The sequence below is a fragment of the Caloenas nicobarica genome, chromosome Z (assembly GCF_036013445.1).
Source record: "Caloenas nicobarica isolate bCalNic1 chromosome Z, bCalNic1.hap1, whole genome shotgun sequence".
NCBI classification, from domain to species: Eukaryota; Metazoa; Chordata; class Aves; order Columbiformes; family Columbidae; genus Caloenas; species Caloenas nicobarica.
The window spans coordinates 91,460,291-91,486,202 of NC_088284.1; the positions used below are offsets into that span (position 1 = coordinate 91,460,291).

Genomic DNA, 25,912 nt, shown 5'->3' on the forward strand with positions numbered 1-25,912 from the left:
GCCTATGTGGGAGCTGAGAGAACACTAATGCATGGAGGGGCTGAAGCATAACAAAACATAGTCTGCTTCAGAAACAGGGCAAGGACTAGAGCTGGGTATGTATTGGAAACAGCTGCAGTTATTCTTGCTTGCATTTTCTAAAATGTGCCTGGGAATTACGGCAAGATAAAGCCCATTCTGTTTGCAAAAGAGTGTCTGTAAGGAAGACAGAGAGTCTGCTGTAGCTGTATGCTTTTCTTTCTAAAAAAGATTTGGCAGACCAAGTAGTATCTATTGCTTTGTATTCTATCTATTGATAAGTATAGGTGGAATTTCTTGTTTATCTTTTTTATTGCTATTGGACACTTATGTAATGGTTTCAGTGACTTTTCCCACAATAAACTTTTAATGCTTTTTCTGACGATGTGATTGTTGATTGAACTATTTAACTCACATTCCCTACCGTAGTTCCTTGCTTTCACGTTAAATTAGTTTACAATTGTTTACGCTGGCCTGATTTTGACAACTGCTGGATCAATTATCTGGATGATCAAAATCTTTTTGAAGCTCGGAGCATTGTTTTCTTTCTTTGCTCTTCTCCATACTTAGAAGGCTTCAATAATTTATAACCATTTACTGGATTTCTGATAACCATTTACTAGATTTCTAAATTCACATCACATTTTATTTAGGATTTTTTTTAAGATAAAGAGAAGTTATTGACCAGTGCTTAACATTGACATTCCAGGTAAGTGTTTCAGTTTGGTTGCTTTGTTTCAGGCTTTATAAATTGCCAAAGAAATGGAATAAAATTCTTCCAGTAGAAGAAATTACAGCATATATGGAGGTAAACAATGGACCAAGGAGAAAAGTTGGTGCTCTGATGCAAAATCCCGAATGGGATTTGGAGTGGCTGGGGAAGAAGACTGGAGCAAGGATGGGGAATTTCAAGATATAAAGCCTCAAACTGCCCAGGACAAGGGATGGGGCCAAGAATTAGATGGTGACGGCTTTGATACGTTATCAAAGGTATGCCCATTCCAGAGCTTGGGCATCTGATCTAAGATAAGTGAATTTAAATGGTCTTTTGTTAGTGAGAAATGAAGTGTGGGTTTGTAGTCCCTGCCTCTAGAACACGGAAAAACTGCTGCTGCTACCAGTCACTGTGAGCTGACCTAACAAAAATCTGTACAGAGGTCTAGAGGTGCTGATGCTGCTGGGAACTATTTGAGTTTCTGTACGATGCTGCAAACTTCTGCTTTTCCAACTTCTTTTTCTTCTTAACAAGAAAAATGTGCATCTATGTGCACATGCAGCTGAACTATGACAAAATTTGTGCTTTCTGGGTAGAGGAATCCACTCCCATCCTGGGGGCATAGTCTTCTGTTATTACATTTTGATTTTGTTGCTGCTTTTATTTTCCCTAAGTAGCCAACAGAGCTCATCCAGAAATAAAACCAAGCTGAGTATAGTATAAAGCGTATGTGCTTGCATACGTCTTACTGACTTGTGACAATACTGGAAGCCGTACAATGAATGACATACTAGATGCACGAGTAAAAAGCGTGGGAGGTTCAGCACACGAAATACGTTCTTCCCTTTGCCACAGTGTGTTTGCCTCTTGTTGGGCGAATCGCTTCAAAGTAAATCCTGTTTGCTAAACACCACGCGGTCTGAATTCGGACTCTTGCTGACTCCTGGAGCCCGGTTTGCGTGCAGCGGTTGTTTCTGTGCGGCATGTCCCGTCGCCCTCCCCGAGCGCTGCCGCACGCACACACGCTACCCGCCCGGCAGCTCTCGGCTCCTTTCAGGGGCAGGTACGGACGGGCTGGGCCGTGCGCCGAGGCCACCGAGGCGGCGGCGACGCGCAGCGCCGGGGCTGAGCGGGCGCTGCTCGGCGGGGCAGCTGCCGTGCGGTGCTCCCCGGCCGGCCGGCTGGCGGCGCAGCGAGGGCAGGGCAGGGCGGTGCGGCGGGCGGGCGAGTCCTCCCGGCCCGCGTCCCGCCGCCCATTGTTCTCCCCGCCGGCCCGGCCCCGGCCGCCCCCACCCGAGCGCAACGGCCGCCGAGACCCGCCCCTGGGCGGGGCGCGCGCAGAGCCCCGCCCCGCGGCGCGAGGCCGGCCAACGGCGGGAGGGGGCGGTGGCGCGGGCCGCGCGGCGGGGAGCGCGCTCCATGGGCAGCGGGGCGGGAGTGCGCAGGGCCCGCGGCCGCCCGGCTGCTGCCTGCGCTCGGCCGCCGCTCTCCGGTAAGGGCTGCTCCCGGGGCAGGCGGGACCCCCCGTGGCTGGAGGGTGGGGGGCGTCGCTTGTCGCCGCCGGGAGGAGCCGCGGGTGAGCGCGGGGCAGGGCGGCGGCGACGAGTGTCCGGGGGAACGGGGGAGAATGGAGGGGCCCGGCTCTCCTCTTACCCCTGGTCAGGTCGCGTCCCCGGTGCGGGTGTCCGAGCTCACCTCCCCGCGCGGCGGCTCCCCGGCCCTCGCCAACCCCCGCCCTGCCCCGCACCTCCCGCGGTCTCCCGGCGGCGCCCCGCGGGCTCTGCCCGCTACCTGCCGCTGCCCCCGCGGCCGGGCGGCTGCGGGGGGTCCGTGGCTGCGGCGGGCGCGCGGTGCGGCGGGGCGGGCCGCAGGAATGCGCGGCGGGGGCAGGGCGGAGCGGCGACCCCCGCCCGGGGCTCGGAGGGCGGCCCTGCCCTCGGCCGGGGCGGCCAGCGCCCGGGAGACGGGGCCCCTTTGAGAGCGCTTTTTTTTGTTTGTTTTTTTTTTTTTTACCCCTCCCTACCGGAGAAATTGTGCTGGGAGAGCAAATTTCTGAAATATCTGGCGCTTTTTCTTTTTGCCTTTTTTTTTTTTTTTTTTCCGTCGGGACTGGCAATGGCTCGCTCTTAACCAGGGGAGTCTGGAGGCGTTTATAGAAAAGCTGGTGGACGCTTTTCGTTTTCGAAGCCAGAGTCTCCTGAAGAAATATGAAACACTTCTCAATAATGAAAGGCATGTGTTCTGTGAGGGAATCTCTCCCCCATCTGCCTTGTAACGCCGGAGGAGCAGACATAAGGGCTCCTATTTATGAGGAAAAGGGGACTGTTGTACTAAACAGTTCACTTTTGGTTCAGCTGCTACTTTTCTCTCAAGTTTTTCCCATCCAGGAACACTTCGTCATCACTTTTATAATTTTCCAAGTAGTGGCATTATTGTACTACTTGTTGCTCATCTGAATTTAAAAAAATGGTACATATCTATACAATAACCCAGCTTTAAATGTACGGACTTGCTGCAGGAACAGGTCTAACACATCAGTTGACTCTGAAGCTGGCCAGACTTAAAAGAGGCATGTCCTTTAAATAATATGAAAATCTCTGTCTTGATATAAATAGATATCACGCTTTTTAAAATGAGAGAAGGTTATGTGGCTTTTTTTCTGTAAGTGCAAAGTGGAATTGCAAAGTAGCTTTGTAGCCATGAGAATTACATGTGGGAACAGAAGAAACTTGCTTAAACATTATACTTAATGTTTATTGTCAACCATACATCAGTCTGTTTGAGGTGTTTGGAATTGCTTAATTATCTGCATTATTTGTATAGTCTCATGTGTACTGTCGTAGGTACTGGCTCTAAACAGTAAACAGAAATTAGAGCAGTTAATTTGTGTTAAACTCTGAAGTTTTCTTGCCCCTCCCCCCAGCACACACTCCCTGGAAGGCCTGCCAGATTAATTGCAAAAACAACTGCTTTGACCACGTTTCCTCTGATGTATTTAAATTGTGAAGAGAAATAAGGCAGAAATAATGCAAAAATCATGGAAGTGTATTAGAATAACACCTGTTGAAATAGGTAGTGGAAGTGTTCAAAGTGTTAAAGGTGCTACTTCTTCAGTTGGACTAACCAAATACAAACATCTGTAGGTTAACTCATTTCAACCTGCAATCTAGATCATAACAACTTTTTTTTAGCTATAAATAGTCGAATTTAAGATTTTTCTGCAGATATATCTGCAAGCCACTTTAACATTTTAGCTGTCATGTTCCAGATTTTTTTTTTCTTCTTCTCCTGTAGTGTTTGCCATATAGTATAAACATTGAGAACTTCTGGTGTTGAGAGAATAATAGCAGGCATTGTGCGAGCTGCTGGAACCATACCTGGCTCTGCCACCTGGAGTTTGCTGCTTTGAAATGAATCGCTTAACCTGACATTGGGAGAATTGCAATAGCATTCTGTTTTTCCTAAACAAAAAGAATGCAGGTAGTTGTTTAGTTATACTGATGTAATCTCCCCTAAATTTGTGCATTTTCATGGTGGAACTTTAAAGGTGTACTGAAGCAGAGGAACACCCTTCAAGATAACTGCACTGAGATTTGTAGATAAACTTTGATACTAAAATATTTTAAAATCTCTTCCCTTTTCTATGTCCTTTGATTGCCTTTTATATTAAAAGATAGCATGCTGAAAAGCCCACGTAACTTCTTTCAGGATGTTTTTCTTTCTGAGACGAACTGTGATAGGCCACGATTTCTTGCGCAGCACGATCTACATGAAGAAAATTCATCATATCAGATCAAGGCTGTCATCTTAAGAGACAGGATGCTGAGTACATCTTGGTGCTTGATGCAAGCATCAAGTGCTTTTGCAATTGTATTCAGCTGTAGTAACAGTGCATGGTAAAGAATAGGTCTCAGGGTAGATGTAAAGAACTTAATTCTTAAGGTTTCCAGAATATTCAGGCAAGAAACTTTTCTCACGAAGTAAGCATGCACCATAATTAGCTTTTGAAATAATTTCTGCATACCACTGCTTTTTATACAACGCTGTGTATCTAGTGTACAAATAACTTCAAACAGCCAAAAGCTTTTCTAATACTTCAGTTAAGCATTGTAATGTAGACCAGTATGATCTTGAAAGAAGTTTTGGAACTTGTTAGTACAAAAATATTACTTCACATATATTCCTACACTAATCAGCATTTTTCTTTCTCCACCTTCTTTCCCCCGCAATTTTTTAGGGTTTCATCTTTGGCTTGTCAAATGGACAATAAGCAACACTGAGTGTTAACTGCGAGAGCTCTATAAGCACAGCGGCTGCTGGGATGTTGCGACAGAACGGTGGAAGTAACAAGCGTGGTTTGGGATTAGCCCGACTGTCTACCTCCAACTTCTTCACCATCTCTAATTCAGGAAATTGGGGAATGGGGCGCAGCACCAAGAGCAGCTCTCTGAGCAGCATTAGCTCCAACTCTGACTGCTATGATAATCCCGTTGTGGACCCAGAATATATCATGCAGCTGGTGAATGATGTCAGAAAATTTGCAGATGTGCTACTCTATTTGAAGGAAGCTATTCTTTCAGAAGGTACGTTAGTTGTTCTTAATTCTTAGATTTTCTGAGACTGTTACAACTCTATTCATATGTTTTTAACTAGTCTTTACTGTGGTTACTCCCCCTTGCCCTTTACTTCCCTCTTTATCCTCGCTTCCTCCCCCTCCCCTCCCCCAGCATGGTGATTACGGGAAATTATGGTTGTTAGTTTGGGTTCTGTATTTCCTCATCAGAACACTGTGCAATATGTTTCATAATCATAACAAGGGAAAAAAGGCTTTTAGCAGGCTATCTAGGCTGATGCTAAAAGTTAGCGAGACCATCAACTTATGAGTTTTTAATCGCCTGAATGTTTTTTTTGTAATTCCAAAGAATTCTGTTAATATTTTGGTGATGTTTCAGTTTTCTACGCTGTTTCGATTTTGTTTTTGAAAGTCCTATATGCTAGTAGTTTGAGTTGTAAGGTACAATGTAACTCTGCAGTTTCTTCCTCTACAAGAGAAGTATTTACCATTTTCTGCCAGCAGGTGGAAACTACAAAGTTTCTTGCATATGAGGAGTGTGCATTGTTGTGTGTTCCCATTCCTGGTATTAGTCTGATTTTGGTCATCAGCAAGAAAGCTTTTATCTAATTTCTACAGGAATGTTACCATGTTAATAGTTAAAATAAGTTTTATATAAGATGTCCTGAGTGCTGAGCATTCGCAGTCACTGCTGTGTTTCAAGTGAGTCTGCACACCACTGAAATAGCTTTGCCAAAAGGTGTGAACAAATCTTAACAGAGCAATAATTTGACACTTCATGTCAGCAGTGTTTTTGCTGAGCACACAGGATGAGTGGATTTTTTTGTGAAATGGGGTATCTGGTGCTTACCAACACTGAAATGGAATTCCTGTAGGAAAGGGCTGTCGAACTACTGAAGTGTTCCAGTTGCCATGCAGCAGTTGTTAATTAATGTTCAGTTTAAGTTTTGGACTCGGAAGATCAAAAAAAGCAACAAGGAAGACAGGAGTTGTCTTGTTTTACACTACATTATGGAATTAATTTGTTAAACAAATGTCGTGTATTTAAAGGATTGTTAATTTATAAAGGGGAGATGTTTCTTTTCCACGCTTGGGGTGTTCTTTTTGACCTCTGTCTCCAAAATCTCATAATATAGTGAGTTCTGTAATGTTGGGCTTGCTTACTGCTGGCTAGAGACAACCTCCTGGAAGCTGCATAGTTTGGATTGCATCTCTCCATCTTATTTATGTTTGGAAATGTCTACAGCTGTCTGTCCAAAAATTGACAAAAACTTACTAAGGTGATTGGACAGACTTCTTACACATAAAATTCTGGCTCCTAACGCTTGCAGTTTACCACGACCCTGAAGTTAGTTAAATTAATTACTCCAAGTTGGAATCAATTTCAGGGGTAGGAAATTAATTTCTTCCTTTTTGGACAGCATTAATTTATTGACTTAATGTAGGCTTTATTGAAAAGTAAAACTTTGCTTTGAAGTTCATGAAATAAGAACTAAAAAAAAATTCTGCTACTAGCTACAGAAAAACACATTATTTGGATGTGTATATGCTGCATGCATCTTCAGGCAGTTCAGAAGAAGCAAATGTAGGTGGAGCAACAGGGTTGCATCAGTGAACTCTTGTATTTGCCTGGCAAGTGTTCCCAGAGTCTGCTGTGGGTCTTTTGACCTCCAACTAGTGTTTCCTCAGCTTCTACCATCTACTGTGGGTCATAGTATTGCCAGTTTGGCAGATTTGTCTAAAAACACCTTTCTCGTGCACTGTAACTTCACTCTAGACCTCATGGCTCCCTGTTTGCCAGGGCCGTTCAACTGCCAGGGTCTGTCTGCATCAGTAGGGGGCCTGATTCTGGAGGATATGTGCCTTGAATTTTGTACCAACTGATGGTCGTATTCCGTGCTTGTGTTATCTGAGCTGCCTTGGGAGATCCTAGTAGTTATTCACCCCTGGTTCACCTGACAGTCTCCTGATGCAGTGATACCATCTTGGGTGAAAAATCTGAGCTATTTTGGATTGTAACATATTCGTGTCTGAACTAGATCGTAAGTGCCGTTGGATTATAGACTTGTCCTGTGTTTTGTATGGTACAAATGCAACCAATATGTAACATAAAGAACGAGTTGAGATCTCTTCTAAGGGGTGAGTGTTATATAACTGAAACTTTCTATAGATTTCAAGGCTATTTCCATTTGCATTACTTATGCTAATACAGTTCAATTTCTTGTAGGCCCATTGTCATAATATTGAATAAATTTTGGATATTACTTGTCAACAAAGGTAAACCTGGCATTGTAACTTGCTTTGATTATTTTCAGAATCTCACTCAGCAGTTTCTTGTGTAAACTGAGATCTAAAAAAACTTGGAACCTCCTTGCTGGCACCAAGCAGGAAACTTATTTCTTAATGATATTTCACATAAAAACACAAAACATCTTCTCTGCCTTCCCCCCCGGCCAAATGTACCCCAAACTCGCAAACAAAACCCCCTCTGAATATAACTATAGATTTGAAAAGTTTGTCAGCTGTTAGAACATGAGGGAGCTGCAGTCGCCTCTTGTGTTGAGTGAAATGCCATGTGTTCCGTACATTTCAGTTCTTCCTGTCTTTTAAAAAATTCTTTTGAATTGAGGCGTTGTGCTCACTGGATGTAATCATCTGTTACTAGCAATCCAACTTGAGGCACAGGATCAAGATACTTTACCAATGTCTTCATTAAATAAGAGGTCTGGGAATTCTTTGAACTCAGGTCAATGAATCCAGTGCTGTTTCACAAGAGATTTTTTATTTAATTCAACTTGATGACAGGCTGAACCTGCAGTGGTTGAGCGGTTAACGCATCAGTCTCTTGGTCTGGTCTTCAGTTAAATTTCCAGATGAGTGAGATTGTGCCGTATGACTGATATTAGTATGGTTAGTTATATTGTCATCATGTCTTTGTGTTTGAACTGAAAGGTTGTATTCATTTGTAGCATTAGAACTTTATAAGGTCAGAGATAATTGAAATATATTGAGGAGATTCAAAATAAGGCCATTTTCATTCCTTTCTGATAAGAAGAAAATGAAAACAGTTCCTCAGAAATCCCTGCCTAGAAGGCTAAACTTGAGAATTATGTTGAATTAATACCTAGAAGTCTCAGATCATTACCTGCAATCTGTGCTACTCTTAAGACTGGTCATTTGAGTTTTCAGTTTTATTGATGGGTTTCTGTATTCTTGATGTACCCCAGGTTTAGTTCTTGTTTCAGTTTTAATGTACATCCTAAGTACAAACTGTTAAGACACCATGGCTTGAAAGCTGGTGAGTTTTCTCTTGGTGTTTTGAGTTCCAATAGTAACTTTCCAGCTAGTGGGTGAGAGTGTGAGAACCTAATTGTTGCCTTCAGCTTGCAACCCTCTTTGAAAAGGCAGGACATGCAGTGAAGTACAATGTAAAGGCTGGAGCTATCTGTGAACTTCAGAGGTAGAGGCACTCAAGAAGAGAAATAACTTTCCATGGTAGAGAGCGTTTTAGTAAATGAGAAGTTCTTTGCCTCCCCTGGAGACCTGCTGGGGGCTTAGCGACCTGACCAAAGTATTGAAAATACTTCAGACTTTGAAGTGCATGAGGTATATTTAAGCCAAATCATATAACTTGAAGAGGGTTCTTTTCCCAAAGCATGGGTTTAATGCATCTGCAAGTAAGCACTGTTGAATTTTGAGGCTGAGTGACTTCTACAAGTGTAATACGTTCTTTTGGACAAGAGGAGATATGGGGTATCTGCTATATACTGTCCAATCTTTTTAAAATATAAGGATGCCTATACCTCATAGAAGTTGTGTAGAAAGCATGCAAGCCACTTTTTGGGACAAAACATGCAGGACCTACCTCTTACAAACTTCTAATAGACCATTTATCGGTTCAAAAATAGCATTGCTTATTGCATAGATGTGCTGAGTTGAGGATCTGTTTAAGGGTAGGCATCTATGTATGAGATTGGTGATGCTACAGTCTGTGCTGTTACTGCCTATACTAAATTCTACTGTTTCTTTAAGCAGATGATGCCACTATATGGCCTTTGCTCAAATGAGATTAATTTTCTCAGGTTTAAATGACCACACAAAATATTTGGAACACAGTCTGAGTTCCTCATCAGAAGATATTTTACTAAGTGTTTCACTTTAAAGAGTAAATGGTAGCTTTTATCACATCAGAGGAGGGGAAACAATCCTGTTTCCCTAGTCTGAAGATAGTTAGCTACTAGTTTTGTGACATCTGCTTTTTTTTTTTTTTATTTAAGGAATGTAATATATGCTTCATACTGTAAGGTCTGCCTTTGGGACTGTGGGAAATACTGTGTTTCATTATGAATAGCTGTTAGGGTAAAATTTGCATGTGGTTTAAAAGTGCAGGAGTAATTATACTTTATACTTTAATATATAATCTTCTTGAACTGTACTTCAGAATATACTTAGGAATTATTGCTTGCTTTATCACCAACTTTGAAGTAATCTTCAAAGTGTGATATTATGTGCTTCATGTAGGTAATTCTAGGTCCTCCTCATGGGCAAAAGCTCATTTCAAAAGTTCATCCTGCCTCCAACTAATGTAAATTGGAGCTTATTTCAAAATGTTAATATATGCTTCCCTGCTTCTCCACCCCCAGATATCTTAGAAAACAGAATAGCAAGATAAAACTTTTACCTTTCATCACAGTTTTCTCTTTGAGGATCAGATTTTGCTGTCTGGTTTCTTAGACTTTAAGATTTTTAAAAATTCATTTATTTGTTTATTAAACTGAAGCAGAGGTAAAAATACTAGTGAAGCTGGATGGCCTGGTCAGGAATGTCTGCCTCCCCTTTATAGTAGCACCAATACTTTCAAAAGGATCAAGAATGCTACCTAACTTGAAATGTATCAGGTCCTTATTTTTGAAGGATAAGATATTCAGCCCAGTGGGACGATTTTAAAGGTGTGTCAAGTTAAGTAGTTTCCTCAAAATAAGGAACCTGTAATCTCTAGTGACTTCAAAACATTGTTTTAGCATCGTGCAGATTCATATTAATTACATGCTACACTAAAAGCCAGAAGATGTCTGCTGAATATAGTGCTTGAGGGTCAAAGATGAATGATTTCCTCTTCAGCCCTTCCAGGCTGGATAAATGTGTCCTTTTTAGTACTGTTCATGTTTTTAGTATGATGAAGGCACTTTAGTGGTTTTGGCATTTGATTTTTATTTCTCTGTTTTCTGAAAGTGTCAAACATGAGTGTCGTTTTTCTGAGGCAATGTTTTTGAAAGTTTGTCCTGTTTTTGCTAGGGAAATCTGAAGTTCATTAGCTATTGCAGTGAAGATTACAGATCGAAATTATGATAACAAAATACTAGGTGTAATTTTGCTGTTTGTTCTTTATTCCAGTTTTGATGCTTCTGAATGATAGGTGCTGTCTTTGATACACCTTAAACAGGATGTATTTACCTGCCTAACGATACCTCATAGTATGAATAGTTGGTAGGTGGGCAAACTGCTCTAAACAAGGATCTGATAAAGTGTTCACCTTCCTTTGCAACAGTCTCTGGAAGGAATATGTGGTGGTTGTGGGTGTTGGTTGGGGTTTTTTTGTTTGTTTTGGTGTATTTTGTTTTTGTGGGGTTTTTTTAGGAAGTTGGACTGATCTCTTTAAAAAATTTTGTGGAAGAATGCTGGTTTTCTGTTTGATAGTATTTTGTGTCCTAAATTTAAAACGTTTATGGGAGAAGGGAAAGTAAAATGCAGTCAGGGTGGTTTGTGGGAACCGTGAGAACACAGTTGTTACTAAATGCGTAAACAATCTGCTTGTGAGTTGATTAAATGACCTTCAAGAATCCTCGGAAAAAGGCAGAGGGATTCATGTAAAGCACAGCACGTTGTTTCTCTTATTCCATGTAGCACAATAAAAAAAATGGGAAAACAAAGCACCTAGTAGATAATAAATCCTGTTACAGAAATCACATTTGAGGATGTTCACAAATAGTCTGAAGTGGAATTTTAATGTTAATCACTTCCAGGATCTACTGAAGTGTTATATATTGTAATATCTGAAAAATGAGTCCATAACTTACTATAAAAATACAACCTTTTTTGTACTTTGTAGCTCTACTCAGACGTCCACAAGGAACTAACTGCATGTGTTAAATATGTTAGCCTGTAATAACATCGTTCATCATCTTGCTGAAGCAAATAAGGTGTTAAGAGGTGAATTCTGACAATTTGTGTTTGCCCGCTTTGGATGTTATTGTTCCCATAGCAGAGTTGGCAGAAGTGACCTTGTGAGCCACAGTCACAGGGAAGCTGAGACTGAACCGGACTGGGACAGGTGTGAGGGAACTGGAAAGAGTCACTTCTGAAGGTGCTCCTGCAAAAATTACATCTGAATTGATGGTACAGTTCTGTAATTATTGAAAATCAACAAGGTGTGCCTAAAATTGTTGTTTTCTTGTTATAGAGCTTGTTATGTTTAGGGCTCTGTTTTAAACCATGCTAATAGCGTATTTCCACAGCAGCTTGGAGAAGAAACTGAAGTGTGAGCTGCTGTGATCTCACTCCTCCTTCACTGGCAGCAGTTCTCTGGTGACTGCAGAGCAAGCAACGTCTGGGGGCAGATCTGCCTGAAAACCAGTCCTAGGAAGAACAACTAGTTTTTAGCCAAATCGGTTGCATGAACTGGCTGACTGTTAGATTGTAGTGGGTACCAGCAAAAGGAGGAGAAAGCGCCTGGCAAAGGAATGAGTGGCCAGAGGTTAAAGTGGACCAAGACTGTGAGGGATGAGGCGGAGTTGGTGTGGCACTCTGCCCTGGTACTACTGCTGAACCTCGTACCACCTCTTTCATCTCCTCTGTTGAATGCTAAGTTTGACACGGGTGTATGAAAGGTGGGGCTGAGAGGGAGAACAGCAAGCAGAAAATGCCCTTTGTAGATGGCAAATTAATCAGCCTTCTTAGCTCTGAGTTTTTGACATATTTGAATTTCACAGCCATCTTTTAAACTTGCTTTCCTAAAACCTGCTTCTTATATGCTAAGGCATATGTGCTTCCCGTCTTTCTGACGTGGAAATTCCTTAGTACACCCTTTCACGTATCTCCAAGCAGTAGTCAGTGCTAAATATTAGTTCTGTCAATCTGGAACTGTTCTTTGACAAATATAAAAATAGTCTTTCCAGCTAAGAGATGTAAAAGATGTAAACAAGGATAAGAACAACGTAAACACTTCTAAATTTTTTTTTAACAAGTAAAATTATTGCTAAGAACCTAAAGCCAATAGTAGCAATTGTTTTGTGTTGGTGTGGGGTGTTTTTAACAGTTTCTGATGTTTTTCATGGCAAAACTCGGAAGAAAAAAAAAAAAACCAGGCCTGTAAACTGCTTCTCTTAGTAGAGCTCTAGGACCAGAGCAAGCCAGAGGCAACCTACTCGTTTCCCTGTGCTTTCCCTCCTTCCACACTGTCCTTTTTCGTCCTGGTCTCTCCTATAAGCAGGACGCACTGAGATCCCTGGCTGTGAGTCCTGTTCCTGTCCAGTGCTAGATTCCTCAAACTGAGAAGTTCTGCAAAAAAAGCAGGAGTTTGACATACTCCAGAGGACTCTGTTCTTGAAAGACCTAGTGAAACCTGAAGATAAGCCTACAACACTTCAACAAAAAGTAGTTTACAGTCCAAGTTTATGGGAGACACCCATAGCTATGGACCATGCTTCCCCCGTGGAATGTTACACTTCAGCCTGGAGAGACCTTTCCACCTTTCTTGTCACTTCACTCCAGATCATTCCACAACCTGTTTTGTCCAAGCTTCTTGTTTTCTAGGAGCCTGTCCTCTTGCATGGTTTTGTTTAGGGAGTCTCGGACTTAAAGACACTGTGACCAGAGCCAGAGGAGCTGGGCATTTTCTTTTGCTTTGCAGGTTTGCGATATTAGAGCACTGCAGTCATGGAACAATTCTGTTTCCAGTAGTCCAAACAAGCGGAAGAAAAAAAACCCAACCTCCTCTTGAAGCTCAGTTCAAGCCAAGCTGTGTTCTTCATAATCGAAGTGTAAGCTGCCTGTTAAATGCAGGTTGCTAACATTGCATAGTAAATGCTGTTTCTTCAGTTTCAGGGAAGATGAAAGTTAAATAATAACTTAGTGGACCAGCAGATAAGTTTGTGGCTGATAGTACTACCCCTCCCCCAGTTGCATACTCCGCATTCCTTCAGAACAAATGTTCACTTGTTGCTATAGTGTCTAAGATCAGCAATCAGGAGGGGTGTGTGTGTCTTGAAGGCCTGTGAGTGCTTAAAATGGAAAGTCAACCTTTATGTGCAGTTGGGATATTTTTGTTGACTTAATTAGCATATCTGCCTTTAGGAAAACTCTGAACTATTTATGAGAGAGCATAGGCATTTTCCATTTTTACGTTGCTTTTGAGGTGCAAAAAATGAAATACAAGGCAAAACGCTATTCTTCCTCCTTTCTGCATTTCTGATGTACAAAAGAATCTCAAAACACTTAAAGAGCCTTAACTATTTTATTAATTAGAATTACCTTCCCTTTCTGTCACAGCAACTAGACTAATGAAACTGATACTACAAGATTAGCAAGGTGAAAGTTGAATAGTGAGGAAGAAAATTAATATAGTCAGATTTTTTTTTTTAATGCAGAGGTAAAGTTAGGCCTTTCAACAGGAAAAATTCTTCTAATGTGGTTTGCAGCTTACTTAAGAAACAGAGGAACACTTGGACACACAAACTTGTGTCCCAAAGAATCTGCCCCAACACCTGAAAGATGAGATTTGATTCATATCTAGTGTGAAGTCTTCTGTTCTTAACAGCAATTCCTGTGTACATGTAGGAGCTTCTGTGTTTAAAAACAAAACAAAATCTCTTGGCAAAATGTATTATAGTGTATCCTCAAAAATGTTGCATTTTCTCGTTTCTCTGATGCATTGATTTATCAAAGTTGCAGCATAAAACAGGAACATAAATACAAGTGATTTTTTTATGCCTTTGTATGAGTTGTGACTGTCATTTTATCGATCTTGACTTAATGAGGATTTCATAGACTAAATCGTTCCTTTTCCACCAGTCTCATTGTGACTGCTTTTTCTTCCTATTTATGTAGGTTGGTCACAGAACTGCAGCTGACTTGTTTCTTAATTCCAAGCAATCTAGTCTGGCAGTTTCTTTAATTTGGTTATGTTGGATCTAATGTCTCATTAATGAATGTGAGTTAGAACTGCATGGCAGGGTAGGAGATTTGGACCCTGATCTTCATAGGTGGCTATTTCCCTTTTTTAAGGCAAGTAGGGATTTTATGGGGTCTCATTCCTTTGTCTACCTAAAATGCCCCTTTTTATAGAAGATTGCTATGTTTGTGTTAAACTTTCTTTAATTACGTTCATTACAGAACAGTGTAACTGAAAAACACAGGACTTGAGGAATTTGTTTTGTAGAGGCTGTGACTCAGCTGATCAAAGGATTTTTTTTTTTTTCCTTACTTCCTGTTTGAAGGTATTTCCTTGGGCTAATTTTAAAAATATGTAGGAATTCTTATTTGCCAATTTTGGTTATCTTTAATTTGGAGACTCTGACAACTTCAGATGAAGGTGGGTTTATCAAACTTACCTCTTGAGTTGTGTTCTGTGTCATGACTAAACTGCTTCAGATAGTTGAGCAAGTCCAGTTATTGCTTAAATCAGAAGTGGCAATGAAGGCTCCATTACTAATTTTCAAATGGCAATGAAAATATACCTAATGCAAGGAGCAGTGAAAAGCTTTTAAAGGACCTTATAAGACTCTTATTTCTGGGGTTGGGCACTCAGTTACACAGTCCTTTTGCATGTGAAGCAGCGTTTAAAATCGCTCCAGTTGCTTTGGTCTAGAAAGATGATCAGAAAATGAATGCTGGGACTTTGGTCTCTCATCTTCTTGCATGTCTGTATGTGAAATAGCATACAGACTTTTTTTTTTTTTACTGTAAATGGGTATTGGAGAATGTATGGGAGAAATAGGAAAGTTTAAGGTTCAAATTCTGATGACTTAAGTAGCTCCAAAGAGCTGTTGTAATAATATAGCATGATCCCTTTTTCAAATGTGTTGATTCTTTGTGCTGTGTTTAACTTGGATTCAGGGTGCACAGGTGGGTGTTGTGGCAGTTCATTTGGTACTACTTATCTATGAGACAAAACAACTGTGATATTATTTATGTTGATACATATACTGTGAAGGCTAAATGGAAAGGCAGGCTCTTATTCTGGAAAAAATGAAGTGTTTCTTCTAACGCTTGTACTGTCTTAATCCCGTTCTAGTTTTAGGAATCTGCAAGATGTGGAAGGCCTGTTGAGAAAGTTTTAGCTAAGATGCATTGAAAATAATGTTGTCTTTGATTAAAATGAATCACAGGATTGTAGATCAGTCATTTGCAGGAATTATGTTTGTGTGTTAGAGTTAAAGCACAAGTGTGTCCTCTCTCACCCCATGCCTTTTCAACAAGAGATTTTGACATCTTTAGGATTTGAGGCCAAATTTCAGTTTTGTAGCACAGGGTTTCCAAAGGGTGCTCTGCTCTGAGCATTGTATTGAATTTTTTCCAGTTCATGCAGGTGTGATCGGTTTAGGGCTCTGTGTTGTGAACAAGTCTAACATCTCAGTTGATGTTCTACTTTTGGACTACAGCATATTCTTAGCTCTATTTGTAAGATAAGATGTTGCTGTAATAGTCATGCACAGGGAATTCCTGAAGCATTAGCATTAGATATTGGGCTGATTGGTTCTTTAGTTAGGATGCCTAAGTTATTTTGTGGTTGGTTGGTTTTATAGGGGTGTGTGGTACGTGGGGGTTTGTTTGTTTCATTGATTGTATGTAACCTACTTTGTTCTAGATGTTGCTACAACTGTGGAACTAAAAAGTCTGTCCAGAAGTTCTTCAACGCTGACAAGAATGGGGAAAAAATGTTTACTGGAATCACTAAAAGTGGAGATGCAGAGAAACAGAACAGTAGTGGTCAATGGGCTGTGGTCTCAGCACACAAGTAGGTTAATCGCTGCCAGCAGAAGGGCACTTGGAGGCAGCAGCTTTTTGGAGGGATAGTGCTTCATTTGCTAAGGTGCAAATTGTCTATCTGAAAGTGTAGTAGCATATGTGAATTGTGAGTTGGGAGAGTTGAGTGAAGACAGTTAACTAAGAGCCTTGAGGAAGTGACCATGACAAATAGTTTATGCTGGTGGTGAAGAAGAGGAAACTAAGAGCTAGATTACGATTGCAGAGCGGCCAAATTAAATGCTCTCTGGTATTCATGTTTAGCCCTTGTTTGAAAAGCAAGGAATGGATGAGTCTTTCTAGATGGAGCTGGCTTTGGCTGATGACTGGACATGAGATTTTTAGAGAAGGTGGCTAACAACTTAATTTAGAAAGAAAGTAATAGGTCTGGAGCATATAAATAAATTAGATTCTTAATAATAAGAGAAGCTTGTTGTATAACATCAGATGCTGCGTGCCAGTGGATGAAAAATTAAATGCTTGGGGCTACTATTCAAATAGGTAGTTGACCAAGTTCTGCCTGTTTCTATTATAATTTTCACATTCTGTAGCTTTTACTGGCCTGCACATCCTTTGCTTTGGTTGTGGTGTGTTGGTGTGTGTTTGTTTGTTTGTTTGTTTTAATTTAGCATTGACTAGCTGGAATGACAACTTCAGTGGTACAAGAGGGAAACAGCTGTGTAAATCCAGAACCATAAAGGAAACAGATTCTGTGGTTGGTCACCTTTCTATTGCAAGGTTTATGAAGAAATAGTACTCAATTAAAATGCGTAGTGAGCTGTGCTGTGAGTTACTGTTGTCTTTTGGGGCATGAAAGTGCTGGTGTGACATCGATTACTGCTATAATGACAGTGTTGTAGTGTTTTCAGATGAAATTCTCAAAGCTGTTTTGGTGTGAAATATCTGATACCAAAATATTCAATAGAAGAAGGGATTGACTGTTTCTGAATCTAGGAAGCGGGAAGATTTTGAAAGTATTTCCTTTTGAGCATTCAAATGGCTCATCATTCTGTCACCTGTGCAAGATATATAGTCAGGCTTTACTCTCTTGAGTGGTTGTTTCAGCAGGACATCGATGCTGGAACTTCAAATAATTAATCCTTTATGTTCACCGGTTTTCTAGACAAGTAATGTACTGTCTGCTACTGTAGTGATTTGAATATCACTTAACCTAAGTTGGTTTTGCGTAAGTTTGCTCTTTTAATCAACAAACCAGAAATGGAATGCTATCACATCCTGTAGCAGTCCGTAATTGTGTTTTAAAAGGTCCTTTAAAAGAGATGCACAAAGTAATGCACCTCTTGTTTAACACCATATAATCTCATAATCCTGGTTTTGTGTGGTCTTTTGAAAACTAGGTGGGCTGGCAGCAATCAAATAGCTTCTTCACTCAGTGACTTAGGCTAAAAGTACAAGGAGCAGCCATGTAGAACAAATAGTATTTTTAGACTAAAAGTAAAATGAGTTAAAGGTTAAGTATTTTTTTATAATCTCGTGATGTGGGTTAGCAAAGGTTAAATTTATTTTCTTTTGAATGAATAAAACAAAACTTTCATACTACCCCTTCTGTGTGCCAGTTTGATACGGTAAGGTCAACTTTCTGAGGATGATCTTTCCTTTTTTGACTTTTTTTTTTTTTCCAGAAATTTGTGCTGTGAAAGTTGAATGAACATTGCTTCATATGTTTTCAGAACTTGAACCAATATGCAAGGAAAATAGTTGCTTAAAGCATAAAAATTTTATCATTTTATTTTAACAATGGCTTCGATTGGCAACCGTTCAGTCCGGGGACTACTAGGTTTTAGTGAAATGCCCTTGAATAAGAAATAAGTAGCACACGCATACTGCTAAAAGTATATTCGCAAATCCTTCTGGATATGACTTTATGGTGAAATGTGACTGAAGCTTATTGCAAATGTATTCATCATAAAGAATGTAGTCTTACGTCCACTTGACAATTTACAGTTCTAACTTAAACTGTGTTCTGAAAGTGCTTGAAGCATTATCCTCACCTAGTTTCATTCTTAAACTCCTGGAAGACTCAGGGAAATGAAATGAACAGGGGTTAAAGTGGCCATGGTGTGTTCACCCTCATTTGTCAGAAACAGGTAAATAAGGAAACTCCAGCAGTTTTCATTACTGGTTTCATGTCTTTATATTTTGGGTTAATAAAAGATTAATGTATTCTAAAGATTAAACTGCATGGCTGAACACATCTAGGTTAGTTGACTGGAATCTCAAGGCATAGTAGAATACAAAAGTTGAAGGAATGTTGCATACAGCATAGTGAAATAGATTAATGAAAAGCTGCTTTGTGGTAGGCTTTTTGCAAAAGGCTTCCCCACATACACAAATGGGAGTTCATCTATGAATTTAAATGTGAAATGAATGTGAAGTAACAACTGTTCTGCTGATGTCAGTTGGTAAACCAACATGATGAAAATATTTAACTGCTTTCAATGTAGGCAGAATTATAAGATTTTTATTACCCTGTATATTTTGCATGTACACCATCTATTTTCTTGACTTTTTAAAATGATTTTTTAAGACATCTTGAATTTTTTTTTTTTTACAACTTTAATTTCTGAAAATGAATCTAGTCTTGGTTTGCCCTGTTTACATAGGCAAGGACTTCTTACATAAGTTTTGACTTTTCAGTAGTACAGAACAGGTCCATAATTAAAATGGGGTGGGAATGTTAGCCCAGTTTAAAACCAAATGAAAGCCACCATAGCTTAAGGTCATATCACAGGGGCTAGTCAGCATGGTTAATGGTCAAGTCTAAATGGACAGACTGATGTATTAATATTTTGGTCAATCCCTGATAGCAAATGACAAATCTAAGAAGGGCTGGTTGTGTATTTCTGGTACACGACAAAAGCTCATTGTGCTAGAAGCCTTACCTGGAAGGCTGGACTAATGGGGGAAAGTTTGGTGTTTTATCCAAGAGCAATTTTTCTGCAAAAATTGCAAGGCTGCACTTTCGCCCTGTTCATTTCAAAAAGTCAGGACAGAACTTCTACCTGTAAAATATAAAAAAATGTAAATAGCAGGTGCTTTTTAATTGTGACCTAAGTTGGTACAAGCTAATTTTAAGTTCAAATTTAGTAGCTTAGCAGTAACTAGGCAACTAACTTGCCAAATGCTAAATCCTTTCTTGTATTATAAAAACATTATTTGCATATAATAAATCAAGCATCACTACTTTCAATATACTGTGTTCAATAAGCCATTTGCAGGAAACTTCCATGCATTCTACTGAATTTGATCTATATATTATTCTTCTCCAAAAAATCCTCCCAAGCCTTAATGCTTTTATGTCAAAGGTAAGGGCTTGGGTTACTACTTTCATGCCTTTCTTTTCCTCATTCCTAATCAAACCTCACAAGTTCCTTAGATTTTTCTTCATTGAAATAATTGCTTAACTGTTTACTTTCCATAAATTGTCACATTTTCTGCAATATAATATGATTGTAACATTGGTTGCAATGGATTCTGGAGCACGTGTTGCCAAAGACCGTATGAATTTGGTGTAGTGTCTTTTAATGATGCCATGACAACAAGGGTTGCCATGATACCGATTAATGAAAGAGCTTGGGCAGGCCAGCTTGGTATTTTGAAAGCTTCAAGTACGATTTTTCTTGCCATAGGCATGGGTAGGTAACTTCTAATTCTGCATCATAACACAGGGTTGAAATGTAGTGACTTCACTAGTGCCTTTGGCAGCTTCCAGCCCTGCTAGAGATTTTACAAGGAAAAATTACTCCAGAACATCTTTGAGTTTTTGTTTTTCGATTAGTTAAAATGTTTCATTCCTTACATCTGCAGCATGTTCATACAGCCAAATAAAGGAAGAAATATGATAACTAAGACTGCTGTTTTCTTATTACTCCTGAACTGTGGCTACCAACAAATAAAATATCTACACCACCATTAAAGGAAAAAAGTTGTTTGGTTTATACCTCTACAATCAATGAAAATCACATCTAGCCCATATATTTATTGCCTTCCAAAAGCTTCCTTGATACTAGACAGCAGTGACATAGGTCAACTTTACGTGTAGTCAAACCAAAGTGTAAAACATGCTTTCACTGGGTGTGTGATTAGTTCTTGTTGTGGTTTGGGTGTGATGGTGACCTCTGTCAAATCAGACAAATACAGCAGGCTGTTAATCATGTTAGAGCGGGGCTGATAGGGGAGGACAGCAAAAATAAAATGATGGGTCAATCTGAGAGTGTTTCCCAAACTGCAGATGGAGTAACTAGGTGATTTCCACACAGTTCATTGTTGTGTGATTGTTTTGCCTACTCTCTGGTGCTCACTGGAGAATCTCATATTCTGGATCAGGTTCTGAACTGAGTGCTGACAGCTTCCTAGTACACAACACAGACATTGATGCAGATGATAGTAATATGATTTTAGTTTAAAGTTGCTTTACTTTGGCTTAGCTTCATTTCAATGCTGACTTTTTTTTTTCCTCCCCACTGACCTAGGTGGTGTAACTACTGATACCATGTAATACTTTTGTGTAATGTAATGGAAACAGGATGTAATTTACCTTAATGCCAAAAATGAGGTTATTAGTAAATAAGAGTTAACAGTCTTTCAGCCAAGATGTTGGTCTTTCAGATTGAAATGTTGATTACTCAAATTTATTTCCTCTGAATCCTTCTAAGATCGAAAGCGATGAGGAGCTGACTGTTTGCATTCTGTAAGGCGAAACTTTAATAAAAAGTTCTGGATCCAGATACTGAGATTTTGGAGAAATGGCTTCCCAGTTTGTGTGCTTGTTCTCGTCACCACCCTGCAAGACTATCTGTCTGGCTTCTCCCTTTCTTCTGAAGGAGTTCAGGATTTATGCAGAACACCTGTAGTGGTACTTAAAACCAGAATTGAGGCTGCTCTATTTCAGTGGAAGTAAAAAAGGAGCTGAAGTAACACTCCTCAGCTGGTCCCAGGAAAGCAGCAATTTACAAAGGCAGTTCTCAAAACCAGGACTGGACCTGAGGGTGGTGGCTGGTTTCTGCCACTGGCTATGCGCCAGTGGCTTTGAACACAACTGGCATTTAAGTGTTCTCATCCAGTCGCATTTATTAATCTTCTTAAACTAGCAGTAACATCCACAAGAGTGAGTGAGTTCATGGGAGATACTTATCAAAGACAAGGCATTTAATCATGTTCATAAAGGCAGGCAGAGAAACTATTTGTGCAAAAACACAAGTTACCTTGTTTATAGCAAAGTTTTCACAACAATTGATATGAGTTTATATATGTTCCCTCCCATAGTCGAAACACTGGTCTATGTATATAAGCTTGTGGCTGTAGAGAGTATGCATGGGAGGTTGTTCCACACTGGTAGTATCTTTCACTTTGTGTAACATTCTTGAAAGCTATTGAATGCATGAAGTAAATAATCACATCTTTCTACTTGTAAGAAGCTTCATATGGAAAGCAGGACCTTACTAGAGAGTGTGAACTAGAATATTTGCTCTGAAATTCTCATATGTAATCTGAATTCAAGAATTTTTCACGGATGTTTTACCTTTCGGTTGGTTTATCTAGATGGATACCCTGTCTTCCCTCTTCATCAGTGTGACCAGCTTCAGTTCTGAACAAACTTTTAGCCATGGCAAAACAATAGTTGTATTAGTGGTTCCCTTTCTCTGACGACTGGTGGAAACAGTAGAGGGAGAGTCTGCTGCTACTAGAAAGTGTTAATGTTCTATGTGGAGAATCAGTAAGCAGAATGGTAAATGCATCTTCTTTATGGGTCTGAGCAGCAGCGTAGGATAGGCATTGGCCATGGGGAGGGAAAGCTGTAGATTAGACTGCATTTAAGCTTGTCCTGACAAACATTTTTTGAAACAAACAGCTTCAGAAATGTTTGGGCCAACAGTAAATCAGGTCAGACAGAAGAATACCAGCTGAGTGACACAGCAGTGCCTTTCCCGGCTGTGTGTGTTGTGACCAGCCCTGACTTGGCAGGGACAGTAATTGGCACTGACGAGCTTGATGAGCACATTTTGTTTTGCATGAACAGAATCCATAGCTGTAAGGCCATTATTGCTTGCTAATGTTTACTAAACAAAGGCTTCCTGTTGAGAAATAGCTAAGATTAGAAAATCGGTATCTTATGTTGTTTTTACATTAAAGATAGATGAGTGATGGTAAAACGCGGTGACTGAAACCATCGAAGAGTGGGATGCTGATGCCAACAGCGTGCTACTGAGATGGCTCGGCTGACACTGCCAGGCTTCCCAGCTGCTCTGTTGTATCATTCTTGTGCATTAGATTTGTCAGCTTTGACTACAGCCTCTCTTACCCAATTCTTTCTCCAGTTCTACAGAGTGTCCTTTCGTGTCGTTGCCTTTACATTTAGGAGTAAAAGGAGTTTTAGGAGCTCTGTTTTTTCTTTTGAGGAGTCTGTAGTCACCTAAGCAAACAGCTGGAGTCACATGCCCAGGTTGGTCCTCTGTGCTGCAGGATCACTGGCAGTTGCAGTCCTCTGGACCTGAGTACTAGCTAGGCTTCGATGGTATTGCAATTTGGGTAATTAAGCTCAGGAAAGATTTAAAACCCGATATAGCATCCACTGGTGGAGGAATTTCCTGCTTGACTTCACGTAGATAAATGAATGTGTACAGTGAGACAAGGAAGAGAAGAAAAACTGAAAGTAAATATTGATTTTTATGACTGCTTAACTCAGATGGAATTGCTGCAGGAACTTGGAGACACATTTCCTCGTGCATTCTTTTCACAATAAACAGTATTTGGTCTACTGCTGTTTTGGTGTCTTAGCCATTTTTGGACTCCTTAGTATTAAAACTGTGTTTCTATTAATGTAGCGTATTTGGATTATGTTACTACCTGAGGTTTATAAATCTGTCCTTAACAGGAAATCTCTAGTTTAGTGTCTGTTTGGCGGGCGTCAGTTGCTGAATGCCGCGTAGTTGCGGTTCCTGATGGTTTCTGCCCCCACCCTCCCCATGCACCACTTGTGTCACAGACCTTTTGTCTTATGGAGGCAAAGAAACAATGTTTCAGGTATTTTGTAAACAAATAATATAGTGATGGAATACAAAGACATCTCAGCTGGGTGTAGCCAGACCTTTGCTTTTGAGAGTACAGATAACTAATCTCATGCTTGAATGCATTATTTTAGTGATAGTGTTCTTCTGGATGGTATGATGAACATCTCATAGCAGTTGTTTTTAACTTGCATTTCCCTTTGAAGCTTAGTGCTTCTATTTGAGACTTAAAGAGGCTTGTGTCCCTGAAGTTTTTTCTCTCATCTTCTCCCACTTATTGTGGTTTTTTTTCTCTGGCTCTGTTAATCTGGTAAAATATAAAATCTTAATACTAAGAAACTGCATTTTGGGAGCAGTTACGCTTTAAATAGTCTTCTGTATGTTTGGTTTTTTGGGTTTTTTTGAGGTTTTTTTGCCTTGACCTAACCTGTAAGGAACCTGAAGAGGCTGTTTTACCCTCTAATGACAAGCCTGTAGTTGTGGATCACACTGAACTCCCCAGAATAATTCATGCAGTTTGTCATGCCTGTGACACACTCCTTCCTGAGGACTTTCAGGCTGGCAGTCATCTGTAGATTTGTTTCGCTGCTTTCCTGCTTTGTTTCCTGCCCCAGCTTGTTAGGGGTCCGAAAGTCTACTCACCATGTCACCAAAAGGACCTGGGTCTGGGATATGTTCACGGGTATTCCTGACCACATGATTAGGAACTCTTTTTTTTCCAGCCACAAGTGGATGTCTGTGGATCAGAAGGCAGGGACATCTTCATCTTGGCTAGGCAAGAGATGTAGTTCTGGCCAAATGGTGCACTTATGCAGATTATCTCTAGTCCTGTTCATGCCCTTCATGTGACAACTGCATATATTCTGGTTAGACAGAGACAGCCGATGGGAAGGGTCTGTGGTATATGGCTTTCAAATGTCTCCATAAAAGCCTGTCTGCCTCAGTCCTACCAATATAAGTCATTAGTCCCAATGAGTTATAGCAGCCTTCCATTGCCTAAAGGAGGCCTACAAGAAAGCTGTAGAGTGAGAAGAGGCACTGTCTCCATAGACTACCTCCTTCAGTATTTCAAAAATGAAGTCTGTACACCAGACGTGTTTCTTAATGAACTAATTGGAATTACCTTTACTTAATATCCTATTTCTGGAAAATAATGTGTGACTATAATTTTCAGCTATATTTTCTATGCTGTCTGTTCCACTTTGAGTTTGTGGGCATCAATACAGCTCTGCTGTCTTTCCTTTTCCCCATTGCCTTTGCCCACAGCTGCCTGGTACTCCCACAGCATTTATTCTTGCATTGATGGACTACAGTTGAGGTTTTGATGGATTAAAGCCTGAAGGTACCATTAATATTATCTGATTTCATATTGACAGCTATAGAATTTCTCCAAGTGTTAGAGGGTGGCAACGGCTATGCTGGCTCAGACTAAGTCTGTGTCTAATTCAGTGTCTGGGCTCCAATGAGTGTTAAAAGTGAATAGCTAGAGAAAAGTAAAAATGATGAGTTGGGCATGTATGATACTTCTCCCATCCTCTGAACTCTTTCTGCTTAGGGGAGTTCTTGGGCTGTTGCAGGTTACACTGTTTGTTTTAGTACAATGCTTCATAGTTCAGTAGACTAAAGAGTGGAATATTTGAGTGGAAAGAAGTTGTGGAGGCAGGTTCAAACCAAATTCAACAAATTCGAAGAGAGCAGGTCTGTAAGCAGTTACTGAAGTGCACAGAACAACTGGTGCCGCAGCCGTGGCTGCTGTGGACTGGGCTGCAGAAAGTGGCCAGTCTTGTCTCCTGAGCAGCATCGCCCTCTCTGTGTAAGGCACAGGCGAGCTGGACCCATGGCCTGACCTGGGAAGGCTTTTATTGTTTCATTAGTAATCCACAGGGAAGCATAGAAGAACTTGTCCAGTCTCTCCATGTTTCCATGTAAACGTCTTCTGTCAATGCTGTGCTTTGGCAAGAAATTCCGCAGGTCTCTTACATGAAAAATCACCCTTTTCTGTTTTCAATCTGGCTCCTGCTTCCTCTGTTTAATCATCTGAGGTGTGTTATATTTAGCTGAAAGACATTGGTAAGCAGTTGATTCTACCCACTATTTCCATGGCTTTCATGATTTTCTAGAATTCTTTCATATGCCCTGTAAATCATCTCTTATCCAGGGTCTCAGCCTCTGCTACTGTTGCTTGCATGGAAACTGCTTCAAGCCTGGCTTGCTTTCCTCATTAAATTCCAAACTCGGAGCTATAGTATGCCTTTAGATCAATGTGCGTTTTTCGTAAACTACCTCTGCTACTAACCTGTATGTACTGAATCACAGCCACATTTAGTTGTACCAGGCTCTTGACTTTTATTTGCCTTTGTTGTGTTTGAGTCCCCAGCTAAAAAGCTCGTATACACGTAAATGAAGATAAAGCTGCAACTATGTTTCTTTAGTAAATTACATAGAGCTTTCTCAATGTACTGCTGTATAAGATGGGTTTTCCTAGATTTCTGTGTGTCCTATTAAGGATACAGAGCTTCCTACTCCCCTCCAGCAGGAAAAAACATGCAAAGTGCC

The 25,912-nt window shown here is 40.4% G+C and overlaps 1 protein-coding gene across 2 annotated transcripts in view; it reads left to right on the forward strand.

Annotated features, from left to right (window-relative positions):
- Window positions 1-2,120: 2,120 nt before the first annotated feature.
- Window positions 2,121-25,912, forward strand: part of ARHGAP29 (Rho GTPase activating protein 29) — a 52,384-nt gene continuing 28,592 nt past the window's right edge. For both annotated transcript variants that reach the window (XM_065656826.1, XM_065656827.1), the window contains exons 1-2: window positions 2,121-2,225; window positions 4,971-5,316. In XM_065656826.1, the coding sequence (XP_065512898.1) occupies window positions 5,055-5,316 (262 nt within the window). In that variant the 5' untranslated portion in view covers window positions 2,121-2,225; window positions 4,971-5,054. The remainder of the gene's footprint in view (window positions 2,226-4,970; window positions 5,317-25,912) is intronic.